Source organism: Echinops telfairi, unplaced genomic scaffold (genome assembly GCF_000313985.2).
Source record: "Echinops telfairi isolate 266 unplaced genomic scaffold, ASM31398v2 ScPeMD7_7400;HRSCAF=8409, whole genome shotgun sequence".
Classification (NCBI taxonomy): Eukaryota; Metazoa; Chordata; class Mammalia; order Afrosoricida; family Tenrecidae; genus Echinops; species Echinops telfairi.
Genome location: NW_022111300.1, coordinates 32,090,943 through 32,111,658, shown reverse-complemented (window position 1 = coordinate 32,111,658; position 20,716 = coordinate 32,090,943). Strand labels below are relative to the sequence as shown.

Below are 20,716 nucleotides of genomic sequence, written 5' to 3'. Positions count from 1 at the left end.
AGCCGGCAAAGCGGTGGAGTCAGACAAGCTCAAGGGAATCCAACTACCTCCACGGCAGGTTCTGAAATCTGGGAGGTGAGCTCAGGATGAACTTTCAGCAACCATTCATCAGGAGGAAAGAACCTGACAGCCAGGGATTCGGGATGGCGACCTTGTCTCATCATGGTTTTGGGCAAGAAGGTAATGCATGTAAGTTTACTCTGCTCACTACTGGGAGCTTTGACAGCACCTGTCAGGGTGTCTGAAGAGCTTGACGTAATTTGAGGTCAAAGCACACACAGGCTGTTTCAAATAGTCTGATCTGCAAGATGATCAGTCAGATTAGAGACCTCTTCTGCCACCTTCTGAGACGTGGGCTTTGTGGGCTCATGACCTCCCACTGACTGTGAGTTATTACCTCTGGATATGTTTGCTCTTCTGGGATGCTGATGCTTGTCAGGGTGCGAGAGATGGCGAGGCAATGGCTGCTAGGAGAAGGGCTTGACACGGGCCCAGTAAAGCTTCTTGCATCCTGGAGGGTTTGTGGATTGCATCTTCCTATGATGTATCCCCTCCGTCTGCCAGTCCACTTGTCAGACTACAGCGTTCGTGTGTTCCTATGACACGGGAAGCCATGCCACTAGCGTGGCAAATGCCAGCTGGGTCACCCAGGTGGGGCAGGTTTCAGCAGAGCTTCCAGACTAGGAGAAACGGTTATGAATGGCCTAGAGACAGACTCTTGAGAGCCAACCACTGAGAACCTCAGAACAATGCCTTCTACAGTGCTGGAAGAGAATCCGCCTAGCCTAGAATGCACCCCACATGCCCATATCTGCAACGTGGGACTTGAGCATGCCCATGGTGATGAAGGGCCAGGCGAGTTCTCATTCTGTTGGACATCGAGTCACCTGAGCAGGAGCCGCTTCACAACAACTGTGCCTTCATTTGCGGATGCCAGGGAAGCACGTGACTAAAGGAAGATGTAGTGATTTAGTAGCTTGTGTGTATTTAACAAATTGGCCAAAAGAATCACTGCCTTCTAAAGTCACAAAAGCAGAATGCAATAACAAACAAACAAACGGTAAGGGGTCTGTATAGCTGTGATGTCCCACTTGTGTTGTAAGGGGACTAACAAAACAACATAGCCATCTGCTAGGCTGGGGGAGGGAGAGATGGGGGATGGGGGAGAGAGAGAGTGAATGGTTTTCCAATCAGGAATGAGCCATGGAGTGTGCAACGGCCGTGATTGCTAAATGGGCCCCCTAATTTCTCTCCCCATAATGCTAATGACTGGCATTTCTAGGGTGCCTTTCAGCCGCTCGGATCCCAGAGTGCTTAAAACCCACACTTGACTCAGCTCCTAAATCTGGTCTTCACCAGGCTAGAGGATGACAGAGCTACATGCTGTATCTACTTCAGGGAGGACCATGACATTCAGTTGGGAGACAATCCAGAGGAGATAAGGAAACGGGGCAGGGGGAGAAGGTTATGCGAAGGACAGATGCCCATTTCCATTGATGGCCCCAGAATCATCCAGCTGAAATGGATACAGCTGAAGTGCAGATAAAGTCCCCCAAAGGTTACAGCACTTCCAGTCAGCATTCCCCATCCGCCCACCATCTTTTATGGGACTTGGCACTCTGAGTAATCCTGACACTGGGTTCTCCATGCTGCTAAAGACATTTTCACCTTCCTTCCATGAGGGCTCCGGAACACTGAAGCGGGTATTTGAGGATATAAGCAAGGAGACGTCAAGACTTGGAAGCAGGGAAAGGACAGAGAATCCAGTCTTCTCCAGTTTTCAGCATGATTATACATTGGGCACAGCTTATATAGCCATATAAATAGAATCCACCAGCAATTATGATTCATCAAAAGGCGAGAAATCTTACATAATAGTAAGTGAAGCCCAAAGCAGTGGCAAAACCTTCCGGGAGCTGGATTTTGGTGAGGACAGAGTGAAAGCTCGATCCACATAGATCTTTCTAGGCTGGTGCTTAGAAAAGGTTAGGCCATCGGAAATCTTTCTTCCTCGGTTGAGGGTTGAGTAAAGCAATGCCTTCTTCCCTTAATTACTCTCTTCTGTAATCATCATATAATTACTGTGCTGCAGACGCCTTAGGGAAAGACATGTAATCAGAGGATGGATGTGATTCTGAGAGGAAGGGTGGAACCGAGGAGCATGGGGCTGGGAAGCAGGCCTGCCTTGTAGACATGGTCTAGAAGGTGCAGTCTAGCTCTGAGGCTCTTGGGAAAGCCCTGAGCTTTGATTCCAAAGTGGTGGCTTTCTAAATCTCGGCAGCTCTTCTTGACCTCTTTGCACCTCAGTGTCCTATCTAGAAAATAGAAATGGATACACACCTATCTTCTTCGATCGCAGGGAGGGTGTTATGCAGAAGTGTATTGGAAGTGGTTTGCAAGAAGTGAAGCACGCGCAAGGACAGATGTGGGCTCAAATCCTCAAGTCTCAGCTGGAGGCAGGCCCCCAAGAGAGTGTAGAATAGGGCGGGGTCTCATACCTAGCCCTTCATGCACGCAGCTTTTTCTTTCAAGACATTATCCCACATCCTCCTTTTGCCCACTGCAGGCAACTGGAGGTCAAACGAGAAGATGAGAGAGATGACATTTTGAATCAAGCGATGGCTGTCTTGTGGTTGCTACCACAGGGGGAGTGCTGTGGCTAAAACAGGGTCACCCTCAGGGACATGCTTTGAAGTCAACCACCACTGGGCAGTACAGTCCCACCCCAATGAGAGAGCCCAGACATCTACCAAGAAACCTGGTGCCCAGAAAAAGCGATGCCAGCTTCTGAGTCTTCGTTCTCTCAGGTCTGTTATGGAAGGTTTTAGCTTACCAGGTGCTACCTGGCACACCCTTTGCCCATAGCTTGCATGGATCCTGTGGGCCAGCACCAGCACACTGAGAGAGAAATCTACAGTGTTTTTCATGCCTCCTGTCCAAGTGGGCTTAACCCGGGCTTTGCACAATACCAACAGCCTAGAACAAGATGTGAGAATAAGAAACTAGAAACCTAGATGTGCCTATCCACTTGGGGCCATGCAGGCCACATCCGTGCCAGTTGATCTCTTTAGGAACAAAGGAGCCCCTCTGCCAACACCACGAATGAGCCAGTTGCAATACGTAAGCGCCTTCGAACCCATAACCCTACTCCTCCTTGAAATTCTCTGAACGAGGGAAGGTCTCACATTCCTCGTGAATAGACTATTTTCACCTTCGATAACTCTGGAATTCCCGCCAGAGGTAGAGGACAAGTCAAGCCGCACATGGTAAATGGAGAGGAAGCACCATCCCTGATGCTGAAACATGACTGACTCTCCTGTACAATAGCGGTTCTCAACCTGTCTCAATTGCGACCCCTTTGGGGGTTGCCCGATTCATAACAGTAGCAAAATGACAGTGATGAAGTAGGAACAAAAATAATTTCATGGTTGGGGAGTCACCACAACATGAGGAACTGTCTTAAAAGGGTCGCGGCATTAGGAAGGTGGGGAACCACTGCAAACCACACTTTGGCCAGAGGCTTTAGGATCACTAGAGGTCAGGGGGACAGGGAACATTTCTTTGAGCTTTTCCAACTGCTCAGAATAGGGTTTCTAATACTTTTTATCCCCCTGGGAAATCACTGTCTTATTCTTCTATCAGGATTTTATCATCTGTATGGTATGTTGAGGGTGACAAAGGAATATACAAGCGTGAGGTTCCCAGGGCAGGGAAGGGTTTGCCTGGGTGGGGAGACTAGCAAGGCGATAATGCCAGCAAGTGGCAAGGGATGGGATCTTTCTAGGAACAAGTAACACTTCGGTTTAGAGATTGGCAGCAAGATCCCATTTCTAGTGGACATACCAAGTGACAGAGTAGTGAGGGCTAGTGAGGACAAGGAGGGGTGTCTACAGCTTCCGGCCAGGCACCTGCTCTCCAGGCCAGGGGAATGATGAGCACCTGAATGGACTGAGGACTTCCCTTAAAGGACCTGCTCTGGCCACTATGCCAAATGCCACGGACAAAGAGAGGACCATGTAGCCTGTGGCAGGGCCCCCTGATCAGTTAAGCGCTCATTCACCATTGCCCATCCTCTTCCAATGCCCCTGCTTTAGACTCCACGTTGGAGAAGCCAGGAATTCACTCCTTTCCAGTTTGGGCCTACTGGGGATCTGGTTGATGGTGCCAGTAGGATTTCCTGGAGGTTCTACTCAATTAGCAAACTGTATCCTTGGATCCAATGAAGACCCAAGAATAGCATCTTGGACAAAAGAATGGATGTAGTAGTCTGGGCAGCTACTGAGGCTGCCTCTAGGCCTACAGTTTCACAAGCCATGGCTCTAGCAGAGAAGAAACCAAGCTGAGCATCAATACCATGTGCAGCCAAGTTAACTGCCTAAGGAGACCCATTTCCAAACTAGTGAATTGGCGATCTGACCTCGGCAGCGTGGAGCTCCACAATGAAACGACAGGAAAGGAGCACTTACCTGGAGACATGGAGGACTCATACGAACTTCTGTCCTTGCGACTCATCTTGAAGGCCTGGAGGTCCTTCTCCCTGTAGGTCCCAAAGCCTTCGTAGGGCCTCCTTTTACTCCCGCTCACCTCGCCGTCCCACTTGTCACTGGCAGGGTTCATCTCACCAAACACATCCAGGCTCTCTGATCTTGCACTGCCACCATCCCCACTGCCGCCCGAGTAGCGCTTTGGGCAGGAGTCCGCAGGCTCACCACTCAAGTCACCTTTGTCCTTGGGCTGCGTCCAATGCTGGGCATCCGAGAGGGACAGCGTGGACAGGGTGTCCACCTCGAAGTTGCTTTTAGCCGTTTTGTGGCTGGCGTCACTGTGCGGGTGCTTCTGCTTCTCTTTATGCTTGCTCTTCTCGCTCACCAGCGGGAGCTCTTTGTCTGCGCCGCTCAGCCGCTCGCTCAGGAGGTGGCTGGAGAAGCCCGCGGCTTTGCCTGCGAATAGACCGCTCAGGTTGTCGTGGGCGCCCAGGAGCCGGTCTTCCTTGTGCTTATGCTTGTGTTTGTGTTTCCTCTTGTGGAGCCGGCCGCCGGACAGACCGGCGCTGCCCACCTTGGGCGGATTCAGGGATGCCTGCATGTCCCCGAGGCCCATGCCCACAGGCCCCTGCAGGTGGACTGCATGCTTTGCTTTATGCTTCGCCGTGCCAGACATCTTCAGGTGGGAGCCCGTGTGGAACTGCGGCGGCGGCACCGTGGGCCTCATGAACGGGGAAGCCGCCCCCAGCGTGTGCGACAGGTAGAGAGGCGCTGGGTACTGACCGTAGTAACCGAGGTTCATCATAGGCAATGATGTGTAAGGCATTCCATAGGGTGCATAGTAACTCCCACTGGGAATAGGGTAGCTGAACCCTTGTAAAAAAGGCACCTTTGTCATGGTGTCATTGGTTTTCGCGGGCCTACCACGCTTCTTCTTGGACTTCAAATCCGACGTCCTGCGAAGATAGAGCAACGGGTCATATTGGATGTATGGCACCGGGTAGCAGTGATCGAAGTTGATCCGGAAAATGCTGGGGTACGGGTTCTCGTGGTAGAAGGTGTAGCTCCGGTGGGAGATCCGGAACACCTGGAACTTGCTGATGAGCTCCTCCAGGTCGGCCAGGAACTGCAGGTCGTCGCGCTTCTGCAGGCTTTTCCGCTTCCGTTTGTGCTTTGGCTTCTTGAGGCTCTCGTGGGCCAGGAAGTTGTCCACGAGGAGATGCTTCTGCCGGTGGCCATGCCGGGTTTTTGTGCTGGTGTCGGACGGGATGGCCTCCGGGTTGTCCAGGGCGCAGAAGTCAAAAGAGTACCGCCTCCGGGATTCGGAGCTCTTCTCCGCTTGGTCGGATGTGCTGTTGTTGTCCGTCCCGATGCCGCTGTCGCTCGGGATGGTCTCCTCGCTGTGCGACTCGCTCACGGGGGACAGAGTGATTTCCTTGAGGGACCCGAGCTCGCACAGGTGGGAAGGCGAGTTGGCCATCAGCCGGGGCGGGGACAGCTTCCAGGTTCCACTGTGAATTCCTTTTTGCATTTTGGTTGGAAGAGCACTGATGGGCTGGAGATTTGGCATAGTTTTCAACTCGGAAAAATTGGTTTCGGTGCTGGCTGGGCTCAGGTTGCCATTGGACCCACCCAACTGGGCTGCGAGTGGGTGCATAGCTGCTGGTGAAGACGCCACAAGGGACTGAAAGTTGGAAGGCACGGCTGGAATGTCCGGCTGGCTGGAGATAGGCCTCGGGTGCTTGATGGCTGTTTTGGGTTCCTCCGATGGGGGTGGCAGCTCTGCTCTGGGCTTCCTGCCTCTCTTCTTGCCGATGTAGATGGTTCCTCTCTTACTGACGTTAATCTGCTTGCCCAGTTTGCTCTCGATCGCCGCTGCCCCGGCCGGACTGGTCTCAGGGGGTGTTTTGGCTTTCAGAGCTATGTGGCTGGAGCAGGACAAGATCTGGTTCAAGATATTTTTTCTCTTGAGGGTCTTCATCTTATTGATCGTCTTGATGGTCTTCTTATCCAACACACCCAGCTTTCCAACCTTTTTGTGGAATTTCATCTCACTCATGGGCTTGTCCTCTCCGGGCACCAGTTGGGCCAACTTAGCTAAATTGCGCCGTCTCTTTCGTTTCTTGGTGCCAGGAAACTCCCGGCTGATGGGACTCACGGGACTCGTGGACGTGCCCTCGTGAATTGTCTCCACGGTGAGCAAAGGCTGCTTCTTCGGCCGTCCCCTTTTCTTCTTGACCGGCGTGATCACAGTCAGACTGTCTGTGTTGGTGTACAGAGGGCTGGATGGGGTGATGGGGTAGGCAGACGGGGGTTCCACCATCAGCTTGTCCGACGTGACCATGACGGCCTCCCGGAGCAGACTGGTGGCCTTGGGTTTGCTGCACGTCCACCTCCGTTTTGCAGCAAATTTGGGATGCTGCAGTTCTGGCAGCTTTCTCGAGGGAGCGAGATCTGTGCACGTTGGCGCCGTCAGGACCATGGGCGGCTTCTTCTGCTTAGGCACACCGCCCGAGACCACCCCTTTCTCGGCATTTCCACCAGTCTCCAGGCCCAGTGAAGCAGGAGACGCGCTCTCGATCATTTTACTCAACTTTGGGATGCGAGGATCTTTCTTACTGCCCTCGGGGCTGGAAAGAATCCTGCTAACGACTTCACTGCTCATCGACATTCCAGAAACCAGGGCTTTCTCGGGGATCATCTTTTCTACCACTGCTTTGATGGACTGTCTCTTTTTCTTCTTATGGCTGGCTGGGTCTAACGAGGGAGCCTTGATGGGAATGGTAATGCGGACATGACTGGACTCACTCTCAGGATTACTGACAGAACTCATGCTCTGCCTCGCTGGTGACGCCTCTTGGGCATGATCGGTGGGGAAGCCTTCCCTCTTCCCCTCGGCGGTGTCAAATGCTTTCTGACCATTCTTGACCCAGTCTAGGTCTGTGGTTGGTAGGATCTGACTCATCACGTCTTTCTTGCTGGACTTTTTCTTGCTGCTGAGAGTAGGTGGTTCTGGGGGGTCTTTCGTCCCGCCTCCATCTGGGTCCCCCAAGGGCTGATGCCCGCTGCACTCTGCAGAGCTGCTGGGTGGGGCTGGTGAGCTGTGGCTGCCTGGCGATGGAACAACGCCTCCCAAAAGCAGATCTTTGCCACTGCTGGACAGCTGGCTCCACGTGCTCCCTGCGCTGCCTTTCTTCCCCTGGGACTTTGCAAAGGAAGTCATGGGCTCAAGAGCTGGGATCTTGCTGGTGCTTGGAGGTTCTCGGCCCGAGTCTGAACTGATGAAGCAATTCTGATTGGTGGGTCCACTGTCGGAGGTGGGGGACCAGTCCACATGGTTCTGGCTGCTGCTTTTTTGCTGGTGCTTTGGTTTTAAGGTGTCACCGGTGAAGTCCTGTGGGAGGCCTGGCTCATAATGGAGAGTTGAGTGTTTCTGTGGCCGCTCATAAGCCTACAGGGGAGGGAAAGAAAGAGAGAAACACACATGAGCGACGTGGTGCTGTTTGCAAGTTAAGCGTCCACAGGGGTAATTCTTTGGAAGTTATGAACAAATAGCTGTGTTGTCAGCTTGCTTCTGCGCCCGAGTGCTTTACACGGGGTTTCTCAGTTGTAGTGCTTAAAAAAAAGGTACTACTTTTAAACATGCATACAGAAGCTTTAATCACCCTTTCTCTCTCTTTGGTTTAAAAAACAAGAAAATGGACATATTCTGAAGTAATACACTTTCAGAATCAGAAGGAAGGATACCTTTTGTCTGATCAATGAGGAGGCTGAGGCCTGCAGAGCAAAGAGTCCTGCACAAGGGAGAGGAGCCAAGGAGAGACCTCAGACTTCCCAAGTCCCGGTGTTCTTTTGCGGTCTGCAAGGTGCCTCTTCTTTCTGCCCCCTGCTTCCTCCCAGGTCAGTTTATTTCAACCTGCATGTTCGCTAATGCCTCCGGGCTTACACAAGCATCTCCTTCTATGGGAACCCCAAGGAACAACTACAATGGTACATGGGGAGGAATGGAGGTGGGAAACAGGAAAACTGCATGGCAGCCAATCAAGAGCAGGAGGATGAAGAGGAAGAAATATAGAAAACATGTCCAGAGTCTGCCCCTCTTTGGTGGCTGCAGTGTGCTACTGTGCTAGCCCCTGAAACAGATCCATGCATCTCTCAAAACCAAACCAACTCTGCCTCCGGTAGATTCCAACTCACTTCAACCCTATAGGACAGCATAGAACTGTCCCTGTGGGTTTCCGAGACTGTTAAGTCTTTGCAGGAGTGAAAAGCCTCATTCTTCTCCCTCAGAGCGACTGGTGGTTTCGAACTGCTGACCTTGCAGCTAGCAGCCCAAAGTGTAACCCACTATGCCACCAGGGCTCTTAGGAGGTATTTGTTGCTCTCATGAGGCAATGCTTTGATGTTCTCAAAAGGTCCCTGTGTTTACTGGGAAAAACTGGAAGGATAAAAAGTCATTGTCATTTGAGACCACTCCTCTGAACATCATTAGCAGTGTCCTCCTCCACACTGACTCCAAGTGAATGTCTTCGCCCTTCAGCATCTGCCTGAGGACTGAGTCTGTAGTGAGGAGCACTGGAGCCTGGTGCTCAGGGCACTACATAGTCTGTAAAACCATAAAGAGAACAGAGAGGTGAACACACCTTGCTGAAGTAATAAAACTATTTTTGATATAGATATGCTCACATTGTTCCTGATGGATTTTAAGCTATGCTCTTATTTCAAAGTGATATTCCTTAAATGGTTACGGAAAGTCCTACTTTATGTAGAAAACAAGAAGTTTGCAAAAGGGGAAATGTTGCAAAAGGGGAAATATTACTAAAGAGAGCTTTCAATAATATCCCTAATACATCTCAGAAATTTTAATCTGTAATATTTTACCTATTTGTCTGTGTATATGTCTATCTATCTATTGATTTGCCTGCTTATCTATCTATTTATCGATCCATCGATCTAATCTAGCTATCCATCATCTGGCATCTCTCTGTCTCTCTACCTGCCTGTTTGTCCATCCTTCTTTCCATCCACCTGTCCTTCCACCTAACCACCTATCCACCCACCCATTTTTCTCTATCTATGTGTCATTGAGGCTACAGAATTATTCTTGATCAAAAAATATATTTTACACTCCTTGGTAAGAGTCAAATGTAGAACGTAGAAAGCGCTGAGGGTAGAATGCAATGTACTTATGCTACCAGGGTTTCCTGGATTCCCTTGAGCTATATTCTGTTTCTCTAACTTCTTGTGAAATTCTGTTTATCTTTGCAACAATAAACTAGGTTGTTGTTAAGTATTGCACTATAGCTTTCTCGAGTTAAATCCATAAATCCCAAGAAGAAAATTTTAAGAAAAAAAATGTTTTGTCTAAGTTTCCTTTATGGTACAGTTTAGAGTAGGGGCACCCCCTGTTTTTAAAATGTGAAAAATGAGCCTTGCCACTCGACTTTGTTTAGTAGGGATTTTGCTGGGGAGACAGGTTGCTATTCCATTTCGGGAGTAAAAATTCAGAACTTTTAGTCGGCGTTGATATTGTTGAGATTGCTAAATGCTACTCCAGTATCTTTGATGAATCTGGGCTTTCTTAATGTTGTCATTATTTTGGGGACTTTAATTGGCAGTGCACTTATGCTCACAGGGTAACAGGCCTGGAAGGGGGGCTTGGAGACTAACTATCTACTGCCATTGAGTTCATTCGGACTCATAATGACCCTAAAGGGCAGAGTGAAATTGCCCCATCGGGGTTCCATGACTGAAATCTTTATAGAAGCCACAACTACCACAGGGTTTTCCTGCAGAGTCACTGGGTGGACTGGAACCACTGACTCATCGGTTAGCAACCGAGCATTAGGATTTAGTACTCACACTAGGATATTTTTTGAAAGTCCTACTGTCTTAAAATTGCAGTTGGACAGAAGGTAGCGTCTACTGTTCTGAACCTGGATGAAACAGGTTCTGTAGTCCCATTTGCTGTTATTGAGTTTGCTTTGATTAGCTAACACTAATAATGCTACCTATAACGGAGCCACACACTACCCGAATCTGTTCTCTCCCCACAATCAATGCCGTGGTTGAAAAGCCCATTGTTGCAGCCACTGTGTTAATCCATCTCATTGAGGCTCTTCTTCTTTTTTGCAGACCATCCACACAGGATGTCCTTTACCACACATGATGTCCTTCTCCAGGTACGGGTCCTTCCTGATAACGTGTCCAAAGTACATGAGACCAGGGTTCACCAGTCATGCTTCTAAGCAGCATGCTGGCTGTATGCTTTTCTAGGCAGATCTGCTCACGCTTTGGGTCGTCCGCACTACACCCAATATTCTCTGCCAACATCATAATTTGAAGGCATCAGCTCCTCTTGGGGCTTTAGTACTCATTGTCCAGCTTTTCCACACATACAGGCAACCAGAAGCACGTGGCTTGGGTGAGGCATGCTTTAGACCCCGAAGTGACAACAATCCTTTTAATCTCTTTAGCTTTCCAGCTCTGGAAACTGACACCGCAATGGATCTTCAGGCTAAAGCCAGACTTGAAGTCTTGGTCTTTGACGTTTGAAAGGTTTTCTCTATTGTTTTATCTTATTTTTGGTGCTTGGTGCTCATGTTCTCCTATCAGCTCCATGCCACAGAGCTGAAGGTAACACACCTCTCGTCAGCTTTCTTGAAACCACCTATCTCATCCTGGTTGTCTTTATCGGGGTTCACTTGAAATCTGATTTCTGTGCTAATTGCATTATTGCCTGTCTCCCCTTTTAGCCTGTGTATAATGAGGTGGAGGCACCAAGCCTAGCATCAGGCACATAGTAGGCACTTCCTCATCACTTATTGAGTGAATGAAAAGACAGACATTTTACTACGGGGATTTCCTTTTATCATTAGTGAGACGAATGGCCTGTGTATTGCAACACATTCTCTGAAAACTCAGTCACCGGTTCAGCCTCATTTCTTATGCCAACCCTTCTGCACGTGCTCTTATCTTCCACAGGCATCTCTCACAGCCCTGATAATCCTATGTGACATTTATTTGTGTTTTGCTTCTGCCTACCTCTCCTAGACTATAAGTACTTTGAGGTCAGATACTGCCGTATTAATCTTCTTAATCCCAGTGCCTACCACAAACCCAAATACCCATAAGTTCTCAGTAAACATCTGTAGTATGAATGAATGAACAAATACAAGCATGGATAACGGGCCTATTGTGATGGCGAAATGCGTGGCTGCCCACACAAGACAACATGTCACCCATCTTTTGCTTGATAATGACTCATAAGGAAACTGGGGTGCTGCAATGCATTAAGTGTCCACACACACACACACACACACACACACACACACACACACGCGCGCGCGCACACAAAGCCTGGTTTTGTCTTCAGCTGCTAAGGGGAAAGGTCGGTGGTTTGAACTGACCAGCCAATCCATGGGAGAGCGATGTGGCAGTTTACTTCATTACATAGAACAGTCATGGAAACCCCATGGGACTGTGTCACTCTGTCCTCTGTGGTCTTTCTGATACGGAATGGTCCCTGAGGCAATGAGGTTTGTGTTTTAATCCCTTAAGGCTAAAGTGCTTGCTTGTAAGGGAACTCCTCCTTCCATACAATGTGTACTATGCATTCTCCCCAGCTTCAGTTAACGGTTAGACTTTCCCAGTAAATCTGCCTTTGAGGAGACCATGGGACCATCAGGGGGCAGCTTCCACCCTGGCCAGGGAAAGGTGAGGCCTGCTCACTCACACCCAGGTCCAAGCAGCGGAAAGTCACATAGTTCAGCAGGCCAGTGCCTGGTGCCTCCACCTGGATCACTGCCTGGTCTTATTGTTCCCCCAATTCAGCTGCAATTTGCCCTGCTGGGAGAGCACTGCAGTCAAGGGCAGGGCGGACAAAAGGGAAGCACAACAAAGGATCAGGAGTAATGGGAAGAAATGGTGCTTTAGAGCAGCCACTAAGAAGGGCCTCAGAGCAGGGGCAGAGCACCAAGCTGCAGCTCTTCCACAGGGGTCCTCCTAAGAAGCCTCTCCTCCAGCCTGCGCTGACAGCTCTATTCCGTTGCATTTCAAGAAATCCCATTTCTTCATCTGTCAGCCATGACATATTATATACACAGTGGTGAGGCTGTCCGTTCCAATATGTCCTTTGCTGAGAACTGAGCACTTACTCCACAGAGAAAGGGGTAGACATGGCACACACAAAAAAGCTCTCCGCCAGTGCAAGACAGGAGAGTGGAGGACATGTTATCCCACCCCTCTTCTGCAGGGAATAACGGCTCGGGATAGAATTCTGTCCGAGTGCTTGACTTCGAGCCGAGGCAGTACATGTCTTCTGTTCCTCTTATAGAGTTCTTTTGGGGGAAGACCAGAATCTTTGAGCTTTTTTCAGCCCTCAATAGGGTGGTCTCCTACCAGGGCTGATGGAAAGTGAGGTAGCACTCAGTAATAACACCCACAGAGGGACATGTCTGTGGGAAACTTCCTTCCAAACTAAACTCTAACCATAACAATGGGCTCACACAAACCCATGATCATGAGGGTGGCACAGGGCCGGGCAATGCTTCCTTTTGCAACTGAAGACAACACAAGTTACTCAGCATGTCCCTGGGCAGCCTCCCCAGTCACCCAGCTCCCACAAGTGGACTGGCTGTAGGATTCACAGCCATTTTAAAGGGGGTTTCACATTTGTAAGAAAAGTGCTCTTCAAGTACTGACAGGGGGTCCAAGGTTGGTCATGGGACTAGCCCTTGGAAAACACTAGTGAGTTTTACTCCACAAAGGATGTCTTGATGGCAACAAGTTCGGCTACCAAAGGAAACTGGCTTCTATGAAGCGGATGATGAGCTCCCTCTCAGAACCAGTGCATAAGTTAGATCAATGTCAATACTGCATGTCAGAATTGAAGACTTTAATTTGTAATAAAACAAATGGAAGACCACTATTTTAGAACTTCAAAATCCATAAACATGGCAAGAAAACCATCAACCGGTCTTAAGCTTACCTAAAGCAAGATGTGTTTCCATGAGAGAACATGGGGATTTCGGTGAGGTAAAAATAATCCAACATACCCCCAATTAAGCATGGCTTTATAGGAAATAAAAACTAGTCCTTTGGGCTAGTCCATGCTCTTTTCTGCTGCCACCAATAATTTTAAAGTTTATTGGTTGTGAAGTAGTTCAGCTGTCACCACCAAAATATCCCTAGGTACTGAGGACGGAAGGGGACTTCTTCTCTTACGGTGGTTACTGGAGTTTCTCACACTGGCATCCTGGATCTCTGTAGCCGAATCATGGAATGTTATTAATACAGATTCCCAGGCCACTCTCCAGATCCACTAACCCACAACCTCATAGGACGGGGCCAGGAGTAACCATTTTACTTTGCTAACCACAAAATTCTTAAGTAGATTATATGTAACCCCATGTGACAGGACAGAACTGCCCTAGAGGGTTTTGCTCCAGAATCCCAAAGAGATAGAGGCTGTGCCTCTCAATGGTGTCCCCCATCATGCATAGGCTTTCTTCAGATTCCTTAGCTTTTCCTGTTGATTCTCTTGCCGGTTGATTCAAAGAATTGCCTCACTAATTCAGATTGCCTCTTCTTTGATTCAATTACTCTGTTCTTTTACTGTGTTTTCTATTTCTGCTATCTTATCACATAGCTTCTGGAGTTCTATTTGGTGTAGGGTTTCCTGTTGTTCACTGAGAGGGTTTCCTTTTTAATTATTATTATTATTTATATAAATAATTTCATTGAGGGCTTTTACAGCCCTTATAACAATCTATACATCAATTGTATGAAACACATTTGTACACATGTTGCCATCATCATTTTCAAAACATTTCTTTCACTGATAGGGTTTTCTTTGTGTTCTTTACAAGTGTAGATCTAAAGGATTTTCCAATAAAGCCTCTGAATGAGTTTGAAAAACCAACCTTTGGGTGAGCAGGCAAGCACTGATCCACAGTGCCAGCAGGGCTTTTTACATCACAGTTTTAAAACCCACTAGACTAGACTGGAAAACACTCCTAAAGGTCAAGAAACAGACCTGGGACTATGTGTAGGCTTTTCTTTTTTTGCCATTGCTTGGTTTGTTGTTGTTGTTGTATTGTTTTCTTTTGTTGCTTTGTTTCAATCTGTCTTTATTTTTTTGCTCATTATTGTCTCTGCATGTCTATCTCAATAAGACAATAAGATAGGTGGGATAAACAATGCAGAGGCGAAAACAATGGGTCTGATCATTCCAAGGGGCACAGGAGGGGGATGTGAGGGAAAGGAAGCTGGGTGTCAACCAATCCAGGGACAAGGGAAAAACAAGTGAGCTAAAACAGATGGTGAGGAGGACATGGGATCCTTGGTGGGGATTGAGCAAGGGCAATGTAGCCAAGGTGAATTACTAAAACCCAAATGAAGGCTGAGAATGATAGTGGGACAAGAGGAAAGTAAAAGGAAATAGAAGAACTAGGAGCCAAAGGGCATTTACAGAAGTCTAAATACAGGCACATACGTATGTAAATATATTTATATATACAGTGAACCCTCGTTTATCGCGGTTAATCGGTTCTAGACCCTACCGTGATAAATGAAATTCCGTGAAATAGGAGTCCTTATTTGTAAATCAAATATTTTCGTAGTTAGAGCATAGAGGACATGAAAAAACACCCTTTAGTCACCATTACACTTGTATTACCCAATTTATTAAACGAAAAAGGGAAAATACAGTAAAACATTTTGGACGTTACAATTATCATTTATTATTTATTATATTATTTATGGCATCAAGGGTGTACAGTATGAGCCAATCAGTGGCAGTAATGGCAGAGCATGCGCGGTTACGCAAAAACTGCGATAGAGTGAAGCCGCGGAAGTCGAAGCGTGAAGTGGCGAGGGTTCACTGTAACTATAGGGAAATAGATCTATGTGCATATATTTATATGTTAAGTATTAAGGTAGCACACAGACATTGGGCCTCTATTCAAGTACTCCTTCAATGCAAGAACATTTTGTTCTAATAACCTGGAATTCTGTGATACTTACCTACCTAACACAATAGCTGAAGACAAAATGGGTGCACAAGCAAATGTGAAGAGAGCCCATCGTGCCTAGCTATCAAAAGATATAGCATCTGAGGTCTTAGCTGAGAAGCAACAAAATTCACATAGAAGAAGCACAGCAGGCTGTGTGGCCTTTAGGTGTCAATGGGATCAGGTATCAGACATCAAAGACTCAGAACAAAAAAATCATATCAATGTGAATGAGGGGGAGTGTGAAGTAGAGACACAAAGCCCATCTGTAGACAAATGGACATCCCCTTACAGAGGAGTCACAAGGAAGAGATGAGCCAGTCAGGGTGCAGTATAGCACCAACGAAACACACAACTTTCCTCTAGTTCTTTAATGCATCCCACACACACCCCACCCCCACTGTCATGACCCCAGTTCTATCTTACAAATCCGGCTAGACCAGAGCATGTACACTGGTACAGATAGGAGCTGGAAACACAGGGAATCCAGAACAGATAAACCCCTCTGGACTAATAATGAGAGCTGTGATGCCAGGAGGGGAAGAGGAAGGGCCGGGGGACTGATCATAATGATCCACATATAACCCCCTCTGTGGGGGGAAGACAACAGAAAAGTGGGTGAATGTAGACATTGGTCAGTGTAAGACATGAAAAAAAAATTATAAATTATCAGGGTTCATGAGGGAAGAAGGGAAGGAGAGGGAGGGGAAAAATGAGGAGCTGATACTAAGGGCTCAAGTAGAAAGGAAACGTTTTGAAAATGATGGCAACACAGTACAAACGTGCTTGACATCATGGATGGATGTATGGATTGTGATAAGCGTTGTACGAGCCCCCAATAAAATGATTAAATAAATAAATAAGCCCATTAATCTAAAACGTTAAGGCCACAATCCCTCTGGGGTGGGACTTTTCTGTGGTGGCCATGACATCCGCATCACTTTTTGGTGGCAGATGTGCAGAGTACATCACGCCAGCATATGCAATCTGGCAACACTGAACATCTCTCCTTTGCTCTCTGAACTCTGTGTCATTTCCACAGTAAGAAATTCTAACCTGGCCTAAAAGCCTCCCTGTCCTCTGGGTAGCTATCCCAAAGCTCCTGTAAGGACAGGCGGCTGTCAGAGCCAATGGTCTTGGTGAACAAGGGCATTGTTCTCTCATCAGAAAGGACCAGGTATGTGGGTGGCCATGCCTTGCCTCCCTGGGATTTCTATTTGCTTTCTAGATCATCCAGGCCATGCCCAGAGCTTGGGGGACTCCTGGTATTCCATTTCTGGGGTGAGAGTCAAGTGTTCAGATCCGAGAAAGAGCTGAATGTGGGAGACAAAGAATGCAACCACAAACTGTCTGATTAGATGAAAGCTTCTCACCTCTAGCTGCATATTAGAATCATGCAAGCAGCTTTGTAAAGAATACCAGGCCTGGGATATGACTCCCTATGGCAATTATATCTGCGTTTAGGTGGGATCTGAGACAGTAGTTAGTTGTTTTCCAAAGCTCTCAGGTGACTCCAATAAGCAGACAGTGTTGAGAAACACTGGATTAGAGCAAAGACAGAGGTCTGGGTTAGAGACTAGAGAGGCTCTGATATCATCAGAAGATGTTCCAGCTCAGCGGTTTTCAGACATGTTTCTCAGGGTCCTCAGATTTTCAAAGACCTTCTCTGAACTGTAGGCACTAGACGGTTCAAGAGAGGAACTCTAGGCCATCTTTTTAAACCCCAGACCCCAACTCAACAGAGCAGCCAAGTTTTATTCTATTTTATGTATTGTGTTTCTGCACTCATTCAAAACTCACTGCCATTGAATCAATGTAGACTCACAGTGATCCTATAGGGCAGGGTAGAACTGCCCCTGTGAGTTTCAGAGATTGTAATTCTTCATGGAAGTAAAAAGCCTCGCTTTTCTCCAGAGGAGTGGCTGGTGATTTTAAACTGCTATACCTTGTGATTAGCAGCCCAACTGGTAACCACGACACCACCATGCTCCCTGCATGGGATTTCTTTTAAAAGGTGCAGAAAAAGAGGGTGGCATCTGTCTCTTAAATGACATTACCATGTGCATGCCTGAATAAGAGCCATGCACGTGCTAGCTTCCATCATCTTTTTCTACCAAAGCATCTCTCTTCAGCACAGTTCAACCCTTCATTTGCTAATGAGAAATATAGAAGGATGTTGTTAAGTAACCCCACTGACCCACCGTTTTCAGGTCATCTAATTCTATTGGACGCAGCGAAGCTATCCAGATTCTAGAAGGGCAGGACATTTCCAAATGAACACCCAAAGTGAACCTGTCCTCTTTGCCTGTCATATAGATTTCCTCGAGAAGTCACCTGTAAACATTTGAAAACATTCAGGGGGCTGTGCATGGGACCCCTTTTTGTGCTGGCGGTGATAATAGTTCATACAAAGACAGAGCCTCTTATCTTATGCTTCTTCTGGTATACACTAACTCACATAATTAAGAGTGGTCAATGATTTTTTTATTATTAGTTAACGTCTCCAAGGAAAATGTTTTTAATAAGATGAACGAAATCTATGACGCAATCGTGCTCAGGCATTCAGATGATAGATAACATAGAACTGTGGTTCTTGAGCGGTGCTTCTCAACCTTCCCAATGCCATGACCCAAATCCAGTTCCTCATGTTGTGAAGACTCCCCAACCATAACATTTTTTGGTTGCTACTTCATAACTGTACTTTTGCTACTGTTATGAATCGGGCAACCCCTGTGAAAGGGTCTTTCAACCCTTAAAGGGGTCATGACTCACAGGTTGAGAACCACTGTTCTAAAGGGAAGGGAAATTCTCGGGACACTATAGGATTCCTAGTTTCCTGCCAAGGAGGGCTTTCTAAGCCAGGTGCTTAGGAGGACTATCATCTCAGTAGATAAGAGAAACAGACATAAGAGTTTGGGCATCCTGAGGGGAATAGAATTTGAGGGGCAGGGTGCCTGAAAGACAGAAAGACTCTAGAAGCCTTTATAGGGATCCCCTTAAGTCTTTGGCTAATATTTAAGCTGCACATGTACAGGGCAAAAGTGAACTAGCAGAGATCAGTTAGCAGGGGGATACGTTGGATAAGGAGTCCCAGTGTCACAGAGTGCTGGGCAGTATTGGAGTTCACGCCAGCCAGAATGATGGGGCTTTAATGCATGTCTCCAGCACCTAGATGAGATCCCAGGAAGCAGACTCCTTAAGGGTAGGGTTACTCTAGTCTTAAAATAAAAGCAACCCTACTCTCTCCCTACCAAAGTAGCATGAATTCTTAATAGAATAGGAAGACGATCCACCAGTAAATCATCTGCTTACCAGAACAAAAGTCAACACCCTTGATCAGACATCAAATTCAGACTCTATACTATGAAACCAAACTCACTGACATCGAGTCAAGCCCGACTCAGCGAGCTTACAGCGACAGAGCAGAACTGCTCCTGTGGGTTTCCTACAGTTGGAATCTTCATGAAGGCAGGCAGCATCCCAAGGCCCACAGCGCCAACTCACCAGCTGCTCCGGGGGAGAAATACACTATATATATCACCTATAATATCCAAGACACAGTGAAAAAGTACTAGACAAATGAAGATGCCAATAAATGTGATCCATAACTGGAAGAATATACACAGATTCCAAGACTTACAGCAAATATATTTAAGTATTTAAAGGAAAATATATTTATGTATACAAGTGTATCAAGTATGTAAAGGAAAAGATAGACATATTTGATGACCATATGGGAAATCCCAACATAGATATGCAAACAATACCAAAACATACACATGCAAATGAAAACAAATCTACCTAGTGGACTTTAATAGCTTATTGGACTTTGCAGAAAAGAAGTCCAGTAAGTAGAGGAGAGCAGTGTGTAGAATCCATCTATCTAAGAAGTTCAGGGCGTCTCAAGCACACTGAACACACAGGAAAAGGCACACCTGCAAATCACTGATGAAGACTGAAGAGGAACAGGACATGGTAAAGGCAGCCAGAGAAATAAGACACGATTTACAGGGCACAGCGACCAAGAAAACATGCAACTTCTCATCAATCATATGGAAACCTGAAGCCGATAAGAAAACAAGTTTAAACTACTGAAATTTAAATTTCTATATCTAGTGGAAATTGTACTTAAAATAGGAAGGCAAAACGGAGATCTTTTCAAATAAACAAAAAACGGTGGGAAGTCATCAGCAGCCAAGGCAAGTCACCAAAAAAAGAAAAGAAGTCCTTTAGGCTAAAGATAAATGATCCCAGATGAATACTTCCATCTACATAAATGAATGAAGAGTGATGGGAATGGTAAATATGTGGGCATATGTAAAACATTATTTTTTGTGTGAGGATCTTTTTTTTTTAATCATTTTATTTTTATTCTTATATCTTTAAAAGACAACTATGTGCTTAAAGCAAAACTAATAATATATCCTGGAACTTTATGCCATTTGTTGCAGTAAAATGTATGAATGTGTGATAATGAAACAAAACATAACTGGAGATGTATCAAAGTAGATGTTTACAAGGTTGCACATGAAGGAATATAAGGCTAGCCCAATGTGGACTGTGATATTTTAAGGATGTATACTCTAATACCTAGAGAAACCACTTAAAATAAAACAAATGCCAACGAGGGGAAACAGGGACCATGAAAAAAAAAAGTTTGATTAATGGAAAGGAGGAAACAAAAGACTTAATCCAACATCAATATAAAAGCATTACAAAGGAAAATAAGAGTGGAGATGGTCACAAACCCCACCCACTGCTATAGAGGCTTAGCAAGAAAATCTGCCTCTTTGGGTTTCTGAGGCGACAAATCTTTATGGGAACAGACACACTTCATCTTTCTTCTTTTGAGTGGCTGGTGGATTTGAACTGCTGACCGCGTGGTTTCCTAGACGAACACATAACCCAATACACCACTAGGGCTCGGACTATGGACAGAATAAGACCAAACTACACAGCTATTGATAGGAAATAAGACTTCATATATAAATACGTGGAAAGCTTAAAAGCCTGAAGAAGAAGAAAAAAACAAGACATGATATAATCTCTAAATATAAGCGTGAGTGGCTAAATTTTATAAGGTGAAAATGAATTTCAACATTAGGAGTATTAAAGATAGAGACATGTCTATATGAGTCAATTTATCAAGAAGATGCACGAATTCTAAATGTGTTTTAACCACCTCATAGCTTCAAATACATGAAACAAAAGATAACAGAA

At 46.5% G+C, this 20,716-nt stretch overlaps 1 protein-coding gene across 1 annotated transcript in view; it reads right to left on the bottom strand.

Moving 5' to 3' along the window:
- Positions 1–20,716, bottom strand: part of SETBP1 (SET binding protein 1) — a 413,338-nt gene that overhangs the window by 109,427 nt on the left and 283,195 nt on the right. Inside the window, exon 4 of the mRNA XM_004702964.2 lies at positions 4,467–7,935. Coding sequence (XP_004703021.1) covers positions 4,467–7,935 — 3,469 coding nt within the window. The remainder of the gene's footprint in view (positions 1–4,466; positions 7,936–20,716) is intronic.